This window comes from Carcharodon carcharias, chromosome 21 (genome assembly GCF_017639515.1).
Source record: "Carcharodon carcharias isolate sCarCar2 chromosome 21, sCarCar2.pri, whole genome shotgun sequence".
NCBI classification, from domain to species: Eukaryota; Metazoa; Chordata; class Chondrichthyes; order Lamniformes; family Lamnidae; genus Carcharodon; species Carcharodon carcharias.
Genome location: NC_054487.1, coordinates 69,722,983 through 69,738,851, shown reverse-complemented (window position 1 = coordinate 69,738,851; position 15,869 = coordinate 69,722,983). Strand labels below are relative to the sequence as shown.

Here is a 15,869-nt window from a genome sequence, read left to right as displayed (position 1 = left end):
TTCTGAAAACCTGAAATAAAAACACAGGATTTTGCTCTTATTTTGGTTGGGCTTTGCTGAGTTTCTACTCCAAGAAGTCAGGAATTCAAAATTTTGGATCTTAGGGAACAAACCTATAAAATATTTTCTTTTCAATTTAAATTTTTCCCAATGAAAAAAATCTTGTCAAGTGTTTACGATATAGCTACTTGTTATAACCTGATAGGATCTTAAAATTTCTATAACAACAATTAATTCCTAATTGTAACATATATGGAACCTTAGTACCTTCCTCCAATTTGTCTGATCATTTCAGCACCATAGTTTCATATTTGTGCATGTCAAGCAATTCTTATTGTTTCATACATTATAGCGATCCGATTTCTTATGTAAACAAGTACTTATTTTGCTTGTTTACAATATTTTTCTAGCTTTGTTGTAGTTGTACCTCCAGTGGATATCTATTCGTTAAAATGTCTGAGTAAATGTATAGAGCAGCTCTACCAAATTAACTGCTCCCTGAAATGAACTGTGAAATTTATTTGAGATTTCCTTGTACTAACTTTGAGTAGGAATGCTAGTGATTTTCCTGACTGCTGTTAGCTACATTATATATGGGAACAGGAGTAATCCATTCAATCTGTACTTCAATTTAATTTACCCATCTTTGATTCATATCTTAACATAGCCTTACTTTAAAACAAAACATCAATCTCAGTCTTAAAATTTTCAATTGATCATCATACACTGCCTTTTTTGAGGAGAGGGTTTCAGATTTCCATTGCTTTTCATGTACAACACTGCTCCCTGATTTCACTCCCACCATTGCACAAATAGTGAGTGCTGCAGTGCCACCAATGGAGAAAATGTATATTTCAAGCAATACCTAACCATTGCAGTCATTAGCAGTTACAGCAAGTGTCTGCTGCCTGCCCTTCCAATTTGTGAACTGGTTAAGAGACTCTTGCCAAGCATTTCTGCTATTTCGGCACTGCATGCTTCAAAGGTAAAATGTGTCTCCTGGTTAGATAGTAAACACCATGTGCCAGTGTACAGTATTCATTGCGATGCATGAGCATGTTTCATGATTGTCTCTTTGCAGGACATCAACAAATATGTGTCTGCACATGCAAGAGTCCCTCAACAAATTACTAATTTTAATGGGTGCAGCTCCAACTTTTAAAGCTAATGCCAGATGAGGAATGGGTTTCTAATGAAAGTATGCTCATATATTTGTTTTCATTTGTCTGTTAAAGCACTAATTCTGGCAGTTAATGTAAATGACATTTCCATGTAATTAAATTGGAAAGTGCTCAGAGTTTATGTAATTACATATAGAAGCAAAGCGTGATGAAATCACCACAGCTGAGATCTCAAATTGGGTTATAAACTTCAAGTTCCATTTTACTCCTATTTTCAGGATTCTAGTACCTGGGCTGTGATGTGATCTTACCAGGTGTTTATTGCACAATATTAAGTAGCAGTAAAGTAAGAAACTTAAAAAAATGTTTGAAACGTAATTGAAGCCTCTCAATGGAACACACCTTTGTGGCAAGCAAAATTTTTATCTGAACGTCCCAAGTGAGGCATAACTTTATTATATTTGTATATTACACATTTAAATATTTTTTAACATTTTTCTTTTATGCTGACTTCCTTTCTTCCCTCTATCCCTGACCATTCTGTCATTTATTTTGAACCTACCTCTATATTTCTAATTGTCTATTTATTTTTCCCTTATTGATCTTTAGTTTTCTTTTCAGATCCCCACAAAGTTAGCTGTAAGGGGCTGGGACCTCTGCCAATTGAGGCTAAGTACATTAATGACTGACATGGTTACTTAATTGAAATGATTGTGATTAGTTTTTAATGTTACAGCATAGTATCTGGCATTTACTTGTTGAGACTGTCCAGCTTCTTTTAAATGGCATCCAAGAGTTAAAAGTAAATCCCAATATTGATGAGTAAATGTAGAACAAATTAAAATATTAATCTATCTCCAACAGTAAAATTGCATTCAAAAGTATAAGACTTACCCATTGAGCTTCTTTGGTCTATAATTATCATCACAGTGACAGTAACTTGCAGAACCAAACAGTGCACTGCACTTTTTCAAAGTAATGAATTGGCTGTAGTGTTGCCACAAATAACATTTTTAATAAGCAATATTCAATCAACTAACAATTTTTTCAATTGAACTGATGTGTGTCTGAATATTTCCTTGAAGAGAGCAACCACTTAATTATACTTCGTACTTGGTGGTATATAAAATGCAATGATTCATATTTTCTTCCTGGTTTGAAAAATATATCACAACTGACTTGATGCCATTCTGATACAGTTTAACAATCATGGTGGTAGAGAATATTATCAGTCAAATGGCATCTTCTGAATTGAAAATGTTTTCACTAAGTGAGTTGCAGGGTTATTCATTGTATTTTATATATTGTGTACTCTCTTGATAGCAGGCAGTGGTGTTGCATCGTAATTGACCAATTAGATTCCTAAAGTTTAAATAATTCATGATGATACAGTGTTCCACTATGTTGAGAATGAGAGAAAGAGACAGCAGTGAGGAGGAATTTTAAAGCAAAACATTTCTACTTTAGAGTTTGAATTTCCTGAATTTCTTTCTCGTAGATTTAGTTGTAAAATCTGTGGCAAACAATGCTTTTGGGGGATTACAGAACTGCATTGGCAGAGACCTGGAAGGGGGTGACCTAATCTTGCATCACTTCCCAGCTGAAAGGGTTTGTAGGATAACCAGATTTAATGATGTAAATGTTGGAGGTGGATTGGAGTGGGGGAAAGAAATACTTGACAGATCAGTTAGCAATTGGTTTAGATTAACAGTCACCAAATATCAATCGGCATGAGTGTTTTGGATACTCTGATCCCCATCCGTGACTATTCAAATTTGAGATGAAATTTTGGAATACTTTAAAATATTTTAAATCTCCTAATCACTTCTTTAGTACATTGCACATCATTAATTTATCCTATAATAGTTATGTACATTTTTACCATTTGAATTTAATTGAAATGTATTTAAATATCTGTTGTGGTCAGCATTGTACATGAAACATGGTAGTATAAACTTGTTTAAATTTTTTAAAATCCTCCCACGTCACTGCTTTGTTGCACCTCGTTATGTCTGTTTATCTCAGCACAAGCTTATCACTTTGCTAAAATCTGGTCTCCTTTTGAAAATGGTCATGTCAGAAGCCATTTGTATATGTCCTTTATGTCTAAACACTGTTGAATCACCTCAATGTACCACACCTTATTGGATTGTCACTAGGTTTTTCGTCAATCTTTTTACAATAAATCAGTTGGAAACCCCAGCCGTAATACACTATCTGTATAAATGTTAAATACTAATTTTGCCATCTTAATAAATTGTTGCATTTTCACTCAACTTGAATCAGGGACTTTGTCTTCTCAGGCCCTTGGTTCCTTTTGAAAATAGATGTACTGAAGAGCTTGCGTACATATGTGTAGGACTTGTCACCTCAGTAAGTTTAAAAAACGCTTTTAGATTTTAACGAAACTTCATAAGTGACTTCCTCTCATCAGACACTGGGTTCCTTTCGAAAATGGGCATGCTGGGAACTGTCCGTGTGTCCCGTCTTCAGAAATCAGGTAGGGACCTTCATTGTCAAACGCCGCCAACATTCATTTAAAAAATGTCTTGACCTATGTGATTTTAGTTTAAAGCACATTCAAAAATGAAGTATTTTTTATCATGTTCTGATACTGATTTGACATAGAAGGAAAGCATCCATGAGTTCATGGAGTTCTGAAGCAGCTTCTTAAAGTATCAGGCTAAACAATTGAAAATCAAATATTTAATACTTTTGTTCCTGTGCTGTCAACTGTTGATGAGAATGGTTAAGCTAACATTGTGATTATTTTGTACTGTTTTATGTTTAATAATTTATATCCTTTTATGAATATTCATTTGGCTGATGTTAATGACAATATCCTACATCTGCCTGTTACTTCACAGACAGTTACTTTTCCCTGAAAAATTTGAGAAATTTTAAATAGGAATTTAGAAGCAGTTGCATTTCTAAGCTTGATCTATGTTGAAATTCAATATGGCTATTCCTACCATATTTTATTATGGTGCTAGTCCAACAATATTAATTTTTCTAACTGCATCAAATTTAGCGCTTTAAAAAAGAACATAAACTCTTGTGATTATGTTCTTCCTTTCATGGAACATTTTCCTTTAAGTATAATTGTGATATTGCTCCAGCTGTTACTGTAGCTAGAAGACATTTTGCTGTCTGACCTGAGCCTGCTGAGTGGCATTCAAATGTAACTTTGTAGGAATTAATAATATATAATTGATTCAGACTTTCATTTATACTTCATGTGACATTTTCAAAATACCACTTGGATCAAGAGGGATGAACTTTATATGTGGCGTACTCATTTGTAATCTCTTACCTGTGGCTGTTGGAGACAAGGTGCGGCAACTTGAAAGTCCTAAATAAATGCGCACAGGGTACATAGACTGAGGAATGAGGAAAACTGGAGGTGGCAGAGGTTGAGATTGAGTACTGAAATCAATGACTTTGCTGTTGGGAGTTCTGTTTCCCTTCAGCTTATTATGTGGATATATTGGGAACAAGATTGACCTGGTGAAATATAAAACACCTATTCACTGGTGTTGGCCTTTTTATCATCATGCTTATTTAGGAAACTTTTTTTTATTTGTATCATTTTTAATTTAAAGCGCATCATATTATTTAAAAAATTAATTGGATCTCTGTCATGCAAATCAAGTTTGCTGACCTCTATTAATGTAGTTTCAATAAATGCAGTCTGATTTTGCATTAAATTTCATGCATAGACATATTCCATTTTAATTAAGTTTTGAAAACTAGTTTGGTACTAAAAATCAGTTTGTCTGTATCTACTTAATACAAAATCAAAAAACTGCTAATGCTGGAAATTTGAAATAAAAATAGGAAATTTTAGAAATACTCAGCCGGTCAAACAGCATCTATGGAGAGAGAAACAGAGCTAACATTTCAGATGATCTGAAGTAAGGTTATTGATCTGAAACATTAACTCTTGTTTTCTCTCCACGGATGCTGTCTGAGCTGCTGAATATTTCCAGTATTTTCTGTTTTTATTTATGGCTGTGTCTGCCATCTTTTTTTGGTAATGCCCTCACAATAGCTTGTCAAGTTTTATAGACACAAACTAAATAAATTTAAGATGTGTATGCTGATGTGCTATGTTGTATTCTTCCTTTTGTTGGCACAACTGTACTATTAACTTATCTTGCTTGAACAAACAATTTATTATTCTTGCATGTATTAAACTTTTAATGTTAATTTCGATATATGACTATCAACTTAATGCAATCCATTAAGGCAACATTTCAGTTCATAATATTCTCAAAATTTCTACGACATAGCAGTGCAACAAACCATTATAAAGTACAGAAAATAGAAACTCAGCCAATCATTAATTCTCCAAACTTCAGTCACTTTCCTTTGCAGCTGCACACTTTCTGATAACAAATCTTGCTTTGCAACTGTACAATTTTGGTAACAAAACTTGCTGATGTGGGAGGATTCTTCGTTTTTCTAAAATTATTTTGCTTATGGCTTGAATACCCAACAAACTTTTTCCCTCTTGCAATTAATCATTCTAGAAACATAAAAAGAGTTCTGTTCTGAATAATGTTTGCATTAATTTAGAACTCCAACTTACTGTACCTGTTGCATGTTTTTTTGGAACATTTCATTGTATTTAAGCTACTTTGTAATAATCCCATAGCTGCCTCTTTCAATAAGTTTTATGCATAGGCAATGATAGTGTTATTGGGTTGAGAATATGGACAATAGCAATTCTTTGGCTGCAATAATTGTTTGAAGTTAGATCTCTATTCAGCAGTAGAAAATTTTAACAAATATCCAAGATCAAAGTAATGCACTTTAAATCCTGGCACTAATTATTAATCTATCTAGTTTTATTTAAAATATGAAATCAATGCTGTTGCACTTCTCACTGAAATTAGCTCCTGGGTTTAAATTTACTAAAAGTTTATACTGTGGTTGCTGATTAAAATCTGCACTCACTGGTAGGTAGAAAAAATGTCTAATTTTCCAAATATTTCGGCAAGTAGGTCTGCTGCATCAGGAATGTAGTGGAATTCTCATAAATAGAATTCATGTAGAGTGTCTTATTGAGTTAAACTGAGACCTTGTATGTTAAGTTATAGTAAGCCACCTGTACTTCTAATTGTTTTTCTCAATAATAAGTAAATCCATTTTTAGATATGAAATAAGTTGTTGCATTTTTTTTTGAACAGGTGGTTGTCGTTTCGAACTTGCTTTAAAACTGTACATAGCTTCTAAAAAGGATTATGTTGCTGAGGCTTTTCCTGTTGCTGGACTAGACTAGGGCCGGGAACTACATTTTAAAAAAAAAAATTGTGTCTGGTGCAGTGTTGGATAAAGTAAATCCATTTTAGCCAAAGGTTCATTTGGAGAATATTGATGATTAGGGGTCACTTCAACTTGAGAGTTCTATAACGGGAGCACTGGCTCCATTAATTTGAGGTGATGCTTAGGGGTAAAACATAACTTTAATGTTTGGATTTTTCCACAATACTTGGATGTTTTCACTATTTTAGGAGTTGCATTTCATTCACTCACATAGCATGTGTATTTAAATGAAAAATTTTACACTTTACATGTGCTTGCTCGCTGTCATTAAATCCCACTGTATTCTGAAAAATGGTACATTTATATTTCTGGCACAGAATGCGATATTAAAAGAACAGAAATGTTGGGCTTTTGTGTATTATGTTCACCACCTTAAATTTCAGTTCCTGTGTATATTATTTTGTATGCTAAAGTTGAATTTGGCCAAATTCTTACTTTTAATGGGTGAATCACTTTACTCAATTTGAGTACTATATTAAATGTTTTTGCGTATATCTTGCGCTTCCTGTAAATGTTACACTGAGCTCCTGTCACACTTCAGTGGATTCTCTGACTCACTGTAAGCATCAGCAAAGAGTTCTAGTGGTATATATTGAACTGATTGTTAGGATTAGTAGGTGCTAAGAATTTGAAAACAAGTTTTGTGTATTGTAACATGGTTAATTTAAATGAAAGAGAGATAGCTATTAAGTGTTTAAAAATATCTATGGGCATAAGTTTGTAACCAAAGGGGAGATGGATGAAGGCGGAATAATGTGAATAGGTTATCTATAGGTTTTCTGACTGTGATAGTAGCTTAATTTATGTTTTGGTGTAAGTGAAAGGTGCAGTTTACATAACCAAGTTCCAGTCAGTAAGGGTACCAGGGAAAGTCTTTTCACTGAAGAGAGTCATGAGTACATCTTTTTCTGGCAGAAGAAATTTCAATGGAAATATGTGAACAGTTTCCCTTTTACATTTTTATTTAAATTACCAGCAAAAGCTCCAGCAGTGCTAAGTCTAAGTCAGATGATATCTGTTTTACATGGATTTGAACATTATACCAAACGTGAAACTATTGACTCTTCAAAGCCATAAAGTCTGGCTAAGTCAATAAGAATTTTATTATAGATTGAAACATACTGGCTACTCAGTCTCCAGATCATTGATTGGTTATCGTTTTTTCCAAAATTGTTTTGCATCAGGAACAAAGTGTGATCTTTGATGTGTAAGGATATATGGTAGATGCAATGCTTTCATGTCTTTATTTATGAGTGAATCTCCCATGGCATTTCTGGTTGGCACTAGCAGCCTTACACTGGACTATTGGAGATGCCCTGAAGATTATTATTTATCCGCTTCAAAAGTTCAACCTCACAAGGTTATAGGTGATTCTTGAAATTGAAGCAGGATTTTGCTGTCATAGTTAAATGTGAATCTGTGACTGCTTGGGATGGAAAGTTGCAAGGCTTTTAATTCAATTAAGGTTCTGATGACCAGGATACTGAAGTTGCAGCAGCAGCAGAATCCTGACATGAATTAGCCTTTGTACATTCCCTGCTTATATCTAAAATTAGTTTAAATTTTCATTTTATATTAAAATTTTAAATGGCTGGCATTACTGTTTATTTGCTGTTTGGCTGCAAAGTGATGCAATGAATCAACATGATAATCCATTCTAATCTAACTGAATGGATATTGTCGAATGGCCAAAAAGTCAGATTTCTTGCAGTCAACAAAGGCTGTCCATTTCTCTTTCATTGGCATGGGACCAACTTGTTGAATTCCTGCAGGCACAGACCAATCTTTTGCACTGATGACTTTACATCAATGCTGGAACCAATTTAGCAGCTGGGTAGGTTGAGTTTGCTTGAGATAAGTCCCTTGCTCAAGGGGCTTACTCATGTTGAAATGTTTTGGCAGAGGGGATTTGGACCAGGAACTCTCTGGTTGAAAAACTAAGATTTAAAAACAGGACCGTTTGAGCCTCAGGCAATTAGCACAATGGTGTAAAAACGTTGAGCACGATTAACAATAGGAAAGTACATATTCAGTACATGATACAAATGTACTATGATCAAATTTGAAGCTAACATGGCTTTGTTTGCGTGATGTAGTTGGGATGGTGACAAAGCCAGCAAATGAACAGTCCCAGGACTTCTCAATCCATAATGAAGATTTCCCTGCACTTCCTGGCTCCAACTATAAGGATCCAACTTCAAGTAATGATGACAGCAAATCTGTAAGTGTCTATAAAACGTGTTAACACATCTATTTAGAAAGTGGAAAATGATACCCTCTTTAATAATTATCATTTAAATTCAAAGCTATAAAGAAAGGCATTAACAATAAACTGTTCAATTTAAAAAGATGTTGAATTGCAAGAATACAAATTTTTAGAATGCAGATCGTTTGTACATTAAGGCCCTATGTCAGTTTTATAGGAGAGTAGTTTACTTCAGCAATGTATAGAATTGCCAGTTGAAGATTCGTCTTCTGAAAAAAGAACAAATAAAAGGTTAGGAGAGCTGACAACAAATACCCAAGAAAGCCCTGCTTTCTTGCAGTCACTTGTGAATTATTCTAACCACAAAAATAATACATTATATAGAATTTACAGCAAGTGTTTGGCCCTACTGATATGTGACAGCATTTATGCTCCACAAGAGCCTCTTCCAGCTCTACTTATCTCATTGTGTGAACGTATACTACTTCTCCCTTTCTTCCTCATGCGTTTATCTACCTTCTCCATTTTTTTTTCTATTCATCTGGCTGGGAAAGCAATTATAGTTTGATTTTGAGGTTAACAGCCCATTCAGTGGTTTCAGCTGATTCACTGTGATTGGTTGCGATGCCACCAGGATTAGATCACTCAAGGCAGAAGTTCAGTAGATGGGCGATGGTCTGACTTGGATTACCACAATCACAATTTGAGTTGTTCCTCATGTTCCACTTACGTAGCAAGCTAAAAGGTGTGGACACCCCTTTCGCTGCCTGGGAGCAGTTGAGCAACAACCACGCCAGTGGCCCAGGATCAATGCTAGTGCTGTCACTTCACAGCTCCTAATAAAGTCAAAGATAATGGCCAGCAGGGAAACGTCCCTGATGCAGTCTCTTAAGTCTGTCCCAGTGCAGACAGACTTCTCAAGCGCTTGCACACAAGAGGAAGTGGACGGCGCCCTGACAGCAAACCAAGTCAGGCAAAACAGGAAGAAGTAACAGAATCACAGTGCAGAAGAGGCCTTTCGGCCCATCGAGTCTGCAGTGACACATGAAAAACACCTGACCTACCTACCTAATACCATTTACCAGCCCTTGTCCCATAGTGTTATGATGTGCCAAGTGGTCATCCAGGTACTTTTTTAAAGGATGTGAGGCAACCCACCTCCACCACCCTCCCAGACAATGCATTCCAAACCATCGCCATCCTCTGGATAAAAAGGTTTTTCCTCACATCCCCCCTAGACCTCCTGCCCCTCACCTTGAACTTGTGTCCCATCATGTTGATTGGCTGTACCCAGAATTCCAGAAGAACATCAGAGCACAGGGAAGGAAGTGGCTAGCAAAGCTTCCATAGCACAGGCACCATTCCAAACATCTGGCCCCAATCCAAGATGGTGGCCATTGCCAAGCCCCTTAATAACCCAGGCAGCTATTACCTCATTACACAGCTCTCAATAACACATAAGGTCCTAGAACACCTTCTGGAAGCAGCGATGCACACCCACAACAGGCAGGTTTTCACATGGGCCACAACTGCTCTGAGCAGGTCCTGAGACTGACCTCACTATTGGTACCTGAAGACAGGAACCTCCTTTGTTGGCTTATGCTGTGCCCTTGACACTGTGGCACACAGGCATGCTGTTGAAACTCTCCAAAACAATTTGCTATGTGAAAACCCTACTGCTAATCAACTCCATGATCAGCAACCAACAGTTGTTTGTGCACTTTGGAGATCAATTCAGCTGCCCACATACAACCAACAATGGACTCCCACTGGGATCAGCCCTTGCACCTGTTCTCTTTAACATATATACCAGTGACCTTTCTCCCGCAAATTCATAGCTCTTTGCATATGCTGATGACTTGACCCTGGCTTTCCAGTCTAAAGAACTTCAGGACATTGAGAGAAAGCACTCACTGAAGGTCTATGTTCCCTGGAAGTCTACTTCAGAAAATGGAGACTTTGACTAAACACTGCAAAGACTGTCGTTTTAGCCTCCCACCTGAGCAACTCGAAGGCTGGAGAAGGACTTCATATATAGTTCTGTGGCCAGCTGTTCAGCCATGACCCAACGGCAAAATACCTTGACATCACTCTTGACTGTACATTGACCTCCTGGCAACATCTTCAGAACACTGGAGCCAAGGTAAAGACAAGAGTGAATCCCATACAGAAACTGGCAGATATTACCTGGGGCAGCAGTGCAACACCCTATGCACTGCTTCACTCAACCTGGTCCACCCAACACCAGAGTACTGCTGCGCAACCTGGCTCAGGGAGCCACCACCCAAACATGGTAAATATCCATCTCTGGGAAGTATGAGGATTATTTTTGGGGTGTTGAGACTAACACAGCTCGAGTGGCTTCCTGTACTAGCACATAATGAATTTCCTGATGTCCACAGGAAAAACATTCTCCTCAAAGACACTACCAGATGTCCTAATGAAGCACTCCCATTGACACGGCCCCAAAATATCCTCACACAGTTGTCTGAAATCCTGTAGCCCCTACAGGAACATACCCCAAACTCTAAAACTGATGACAATCCCAACTCTCGATGGCATACCTCTGGTTGACTGCAAACATTACAAACTGTAATCTGATAACCAACCTGAGTGGCGAAGTCCCTGAGTGGTCAAGTCCTAGATTTCAACCTTACCCTAAAATGAATTTATGCTATTCACCCCAATCACTTGGCAGTGAGTACTGCATTTTCACCATCCTCTTGAGTAAAGAAGTTTCTCCAGAATTCTTTATTGGATGTCGTAGTAATTATCTAATGTTCATGGCTCTAGTTTTAGACTCCTCCAATGGAGGAGTGGAAATTTTTTCTCTACGTCCACCTTATCAAAAATATGGAAAAATAAACAAATGAGAATGTATTTCAGGGTAATTAACATGCTAAACAACAAAACAAAGTGGCAGAGTTTGTCAGCATTCCCTAAATAACTCTATACTGCAATCAAACATACTCATAGGTGCTTTATTACTCTTAATGAAACAGTTCATGGCTGCGTGCAGCAAGATGTGGACAACATCCAGACTTGGGCAGATAAGTGGCAAGTGACATGACTGACAAGTGCCAGGCAAAGAAAGTGTCTGTCCATTGTCCTTTGATGTTCAATGCCGTTACCATCAGTGGATCTCCCACTATTAACATCCTGGTGGTCACCATTGACCAGAAACTCAACAGACTAGCCACATAAATGCTGTGGCTGCTAGGGCAAATCAGAAACTGGGTTTTCTGTAACCCATCCACCACACTCAGCATCCACTCCCTCTGCCACCAGCACATTGTGTTTGCAGTGTATACTATATGCAGGATGTACTGCAGCAACTTGCCAAGGTTTCTTCAATACATTTCCCAAACCACTTCAAAGAACAAAGGCACCATGTACACTTGAACAGTCACCTTCAAGTTAACACACCACCCTGATTTGGGCACCTATTGCTGTTCCTTCAGTCACTGGATCAAAATCCTTAACACACTGCGGGAGTACCTTCACCATAGGGACTGCACTGGTTCAAGAAGGTGGCTCACCACCATCTTAAGGAAATCTAGGGATGGGCAATAAATGCTGGTGTCGTTAATGATGCCCATTTCTCAAGAATGGAATTTTAAAAAATAATCAATGCCCCTTACTCAGGAGAGTTCATAGAAATTTAAGAGCAGTTTGATATGAAATAACATTGTTTTATTTGCAGTTTGGACTGGGATACTATAGTTTTTATATAAATATAACTTCAAATTATTCAAGACTACAGATTTTCTTTGGTACTGCTTACTCACCGCATTTTACTTATATATTTCAATTGCAGAACCTGAATACACCAGGAAAAAATGTATCCAGTACAGACGGGCCCAAATTTCCTGGCGATAAAAGCTCAACGACGCAAAACAACAACCTGCAGAAAAAAGGGATCCAAGTGTTATCTGATGGTGGGTGGTTCTGTTTATCATCAAAATCATAACTTATTTAGAAATATTGTGGAATGCGTTTAAGAATAACATAGATTGGAAGATCATTTGTTAGTGTTTCTTTTTTTCTTGTTATTCAGGACGAGTCACTAATATTCCTACAGGAATGGTTACAGATCAGTTTGGAATGATTGGACTTTTAACGTTCATTCGAGCGGCAGAGACTGATCCCGGCATGGTACATCTCGCATTAGGCAGTGACTTAACAACACTAGGCCTCAACCTAAACTCTCCAGAGTAAGCAGCATTCCTAAATTTGCAGCTATCGTCTTCAGCCATTCATACGCTAGGATCAGTTGCATAATGTGGAAAGAGGACTGCATGTAATTTTTCTGTTAAGTCATATTTCTGTTTAAATTTTTAATAATAGACTTGTTGAAGTGCCACGTGAGGGTGCAGCTATTCAGGTGAAAGAAGTTTATAATATTTCAAGTTGTATGTAAAAAATTAAATTGATGCTGGTCAAAAAACATTGTAGAATAGAAGACCCAAAAGTGTACTGTATTTGGAATAAAAAGCTAGTTTCAGTAATGGTAACCATGAAACTGCAGGATTGTCAGTAAAACCATCTGGTGCACTAATGCCTTTAAGGGAAGGAAATGTGCCATTCTTCCCTGGTCTGGCCTGCATCTGACTCCAGACCTACAGCAATGTGGTTGACTCTTAACTGTGCTCTGAAATGGCCTACCAAGCCACTCACTTGTATCAACTAATACAGAAAAGTCGAATAAGAATAAAATTGGACAAAACCACCTTGGTGTTGACTTAGGTACCAGAAACGACAAAAATGCACCCTGCCCAGTTGACCCTACAAACTCGTCCTCTCTCACATCTGGAGGAGAGCAGTCCACAGCCTGATGTCATGCTCATGGAATCATACCTTACAACCAATGCCTCAGACTTCTCTATTGTCATCTCTGGGTAAGTCCTGTCTCACTGGCAAGACACACCTACCAGAGGTGGTGGCACAGTGTGCAATTGGAAAGGTGGCCAGGGAGTCCTCAATATTGACTTTTAATCCCATGAAGTCTCATGGCATCAAGTCAAACATGGGCAAGGAAGCCTCCTGCTGATTACCACCTACTGCTCCCTCAGCAATGAATCGGGGGTACCTCCACGTTGAACACCACTTAGAAGAAGCATTGACGGTAGCTAGGGCACAGAATGTACCCTGGGTGGGGGACTTCAATGTCCATCACTAAGAGTGGCTCGGTAGTACCACTGCTCACCGGACTGTCTGTGTCCTGAAGGGCCTTCCCTGCATAAGGTCAGAATTGGGGATGTTTGCTGATGATTACACAGTGTTTGGCACCATTTGCAACTCCTCAGATGCTGAAGTAGTCTATGCCTGCATGTAGCCAGACCTGGACAACATTCAGGCTTGAAATCCTGGGTGTCCGAGGAACATTGTATGTCCTAGAAATACCTGTAATGCTGTATCCCCTTTTTAAAACCCCTTTTTCTATCCTTTTCCCCCCAACCACTGCCCCCCCTCCACACATCGCACCACCACCCCCCCTCCACCAACACACAAAAGGACCATCTGTCACTTGTTCTATGTTGTTCTTTCACAGAGTGCTTACCCTTGTTCTGCTAATAACACATTCTACTTTCTTACCTTTAAGTCACTATCAACACCTTCTTTAGTCTTCACCATTACCATTAACACTCCCTTTGTTTTGTGTCCATGATATCTTTGTCAATTTCTCCTTAGCCCTCACCTATTGTTGACCTGATATCCTGCTTTACCTGTTCCATCCCCCTTAAACAGTATAAAATCCATCACATTTTTACTTCTCTTTATCTCTGAAGAAGAGTCATATGGGCTTGAAAGGTTAACTCTGTTTCTCTCTCCACAGATGCTGTCAGACCTGCTGAGTTTTTCCAGTGTTTTCTGTTTTTATTTAAAATTCAGGCTTGGGCTGTTAAGTAGCAAGTAACATTCTCACCATACAGGCAATGACCATCTCCAAGAGAATCTGAATGTCAAGAGGAGATGGTTAAAGGCATTACCATTGCTGAATCTCCCACCATCAACATCCTGAGGAATACTATTGACCAGAACTGAACTGGATTAGCCATATAAATACTGTGGCTACAAGAGCAGGTCAGATGCTGGAAATTCCGTGATGAGTAACTCACCTCCTGACTCCCCAAAGCTTGTCCACCATCTGCAAGGTACAAGTCAGGAGGGTAGTGGAATAGCAGCCCACAGCTTGATATGCACCCCATCCACGGTCTTAAACATTCACTCCCTCCACAACCAGCCCACAGTGGCAGCAGTGTGTACCATCTGTAAGATGCACTGCTGCAACTCGCCAAGCCTCCTTTGAAACCTGTGATCTCTACCTTGAACTACAAGAACAGCAAACACATGGAATACAACCAACTTCAAGTTCTCCTCCAAGCCACACACCATCCTGACTTAAAACTATATCTTTGTTCTTGCACTGTCACTGGGCCAAACATCTGGAACTCACTCCCTAACAGCACTGTGGATATACCTACACTATATGGACTGCAGCGGTTCAAGTAGGCACCATCACCTTCCCAAGGGCAATTAGGGATGGACAACAAATGCTGGATTTGCCAACAATGCTCACATCCCAAGAATGAATGAAGTAAAGCACACGATCTGATAGTTCCCAGGAATGTCCTTAGTTTTTTGTCCTAACTGACAAAATTCCAGTCCGAGTGTACTCGCTTTACAGTGGATAGAAAATTTTCTTTCTTAAAAAAAACACAAAATTGATGTAGATTATAACCAGCATTCTGGAACGAGTTACAGATTCAAATCAGACAGCTTTATATACTGCATTTAAACTGCTCAAATGTCATTCTTGCAGTTTAATATACCTTCTGAACTATTGCACTGAATTATAGCCTCATAACCTCTCCTTGGATAGTCTGTATTTTTTTTAAATATACATAAAGATAAGTTTTGCAAAACAAGTGATTATATGTTTGAAATATAGATTACTCTATTAACTCATCTTTGAATTACTTTTGATTGGAAGTTTGTCTTCTGTGTATTCTGTTTGTTTATTTTTGCTGTTTTGCAAGGCTGATGGGTTAAAGAATTTAATCTTCTAATGGGTTCCATTAAAAGCATTGTTCTTGTTCTAGCCTGTAGCACACAGTTCTTGTGTCAGACTTGTCCATGCTGTCGTGGGGAATTATATAAAATATTAATACAGATCTGAACATGGATAATGTAGGAAGTTGTTTCAACATTAG

At 37.9% G+C, this 15,869-nt stretch overlaps 1 protein-coding gene across 5 annotated transcripts in view; it reads left to right on the top strand.

Moving 5' to 3' along the window:
* The window catches only part of cnot2 (CCR4-NOT transcription complex, subunit 2), a 143,733-nt gene that overhangs the window by 111,084 nt on the left and 16,780 nt on the right, over nucleotides 1-15,869 (top strand). For 3 of the 5 annotated variants that reach the window (XM_041215520.1, XM_041215519.1, XM_041215522.1), the window contains 4 exons: nucleotides 3,556-3,621; nucleotides 8,546-8,670; nucleotides 12,473-12,593; nucleotides 12,713-12,869. In XM_041215520.1, coding sequence (XP_041071454.1) covers nucleotides 3,556-3,621; nucleotides 8,546-8,670; nucleotides 12,473-12,593; nucleotides 12,713-12,869 — 469 coding nt within the window. The remainder of the gene's footprint in view (nucleotides 1-3,555; nucleotides 3,622-8,545; nucleotides 8,671-12,472; nucleotides 12,594-12,712; nucleotides 12,870-15,869) is intronic. The other 2 variants (XM_041215521.1, XM_041215523.1) reach the window with 1 other exon arrangement.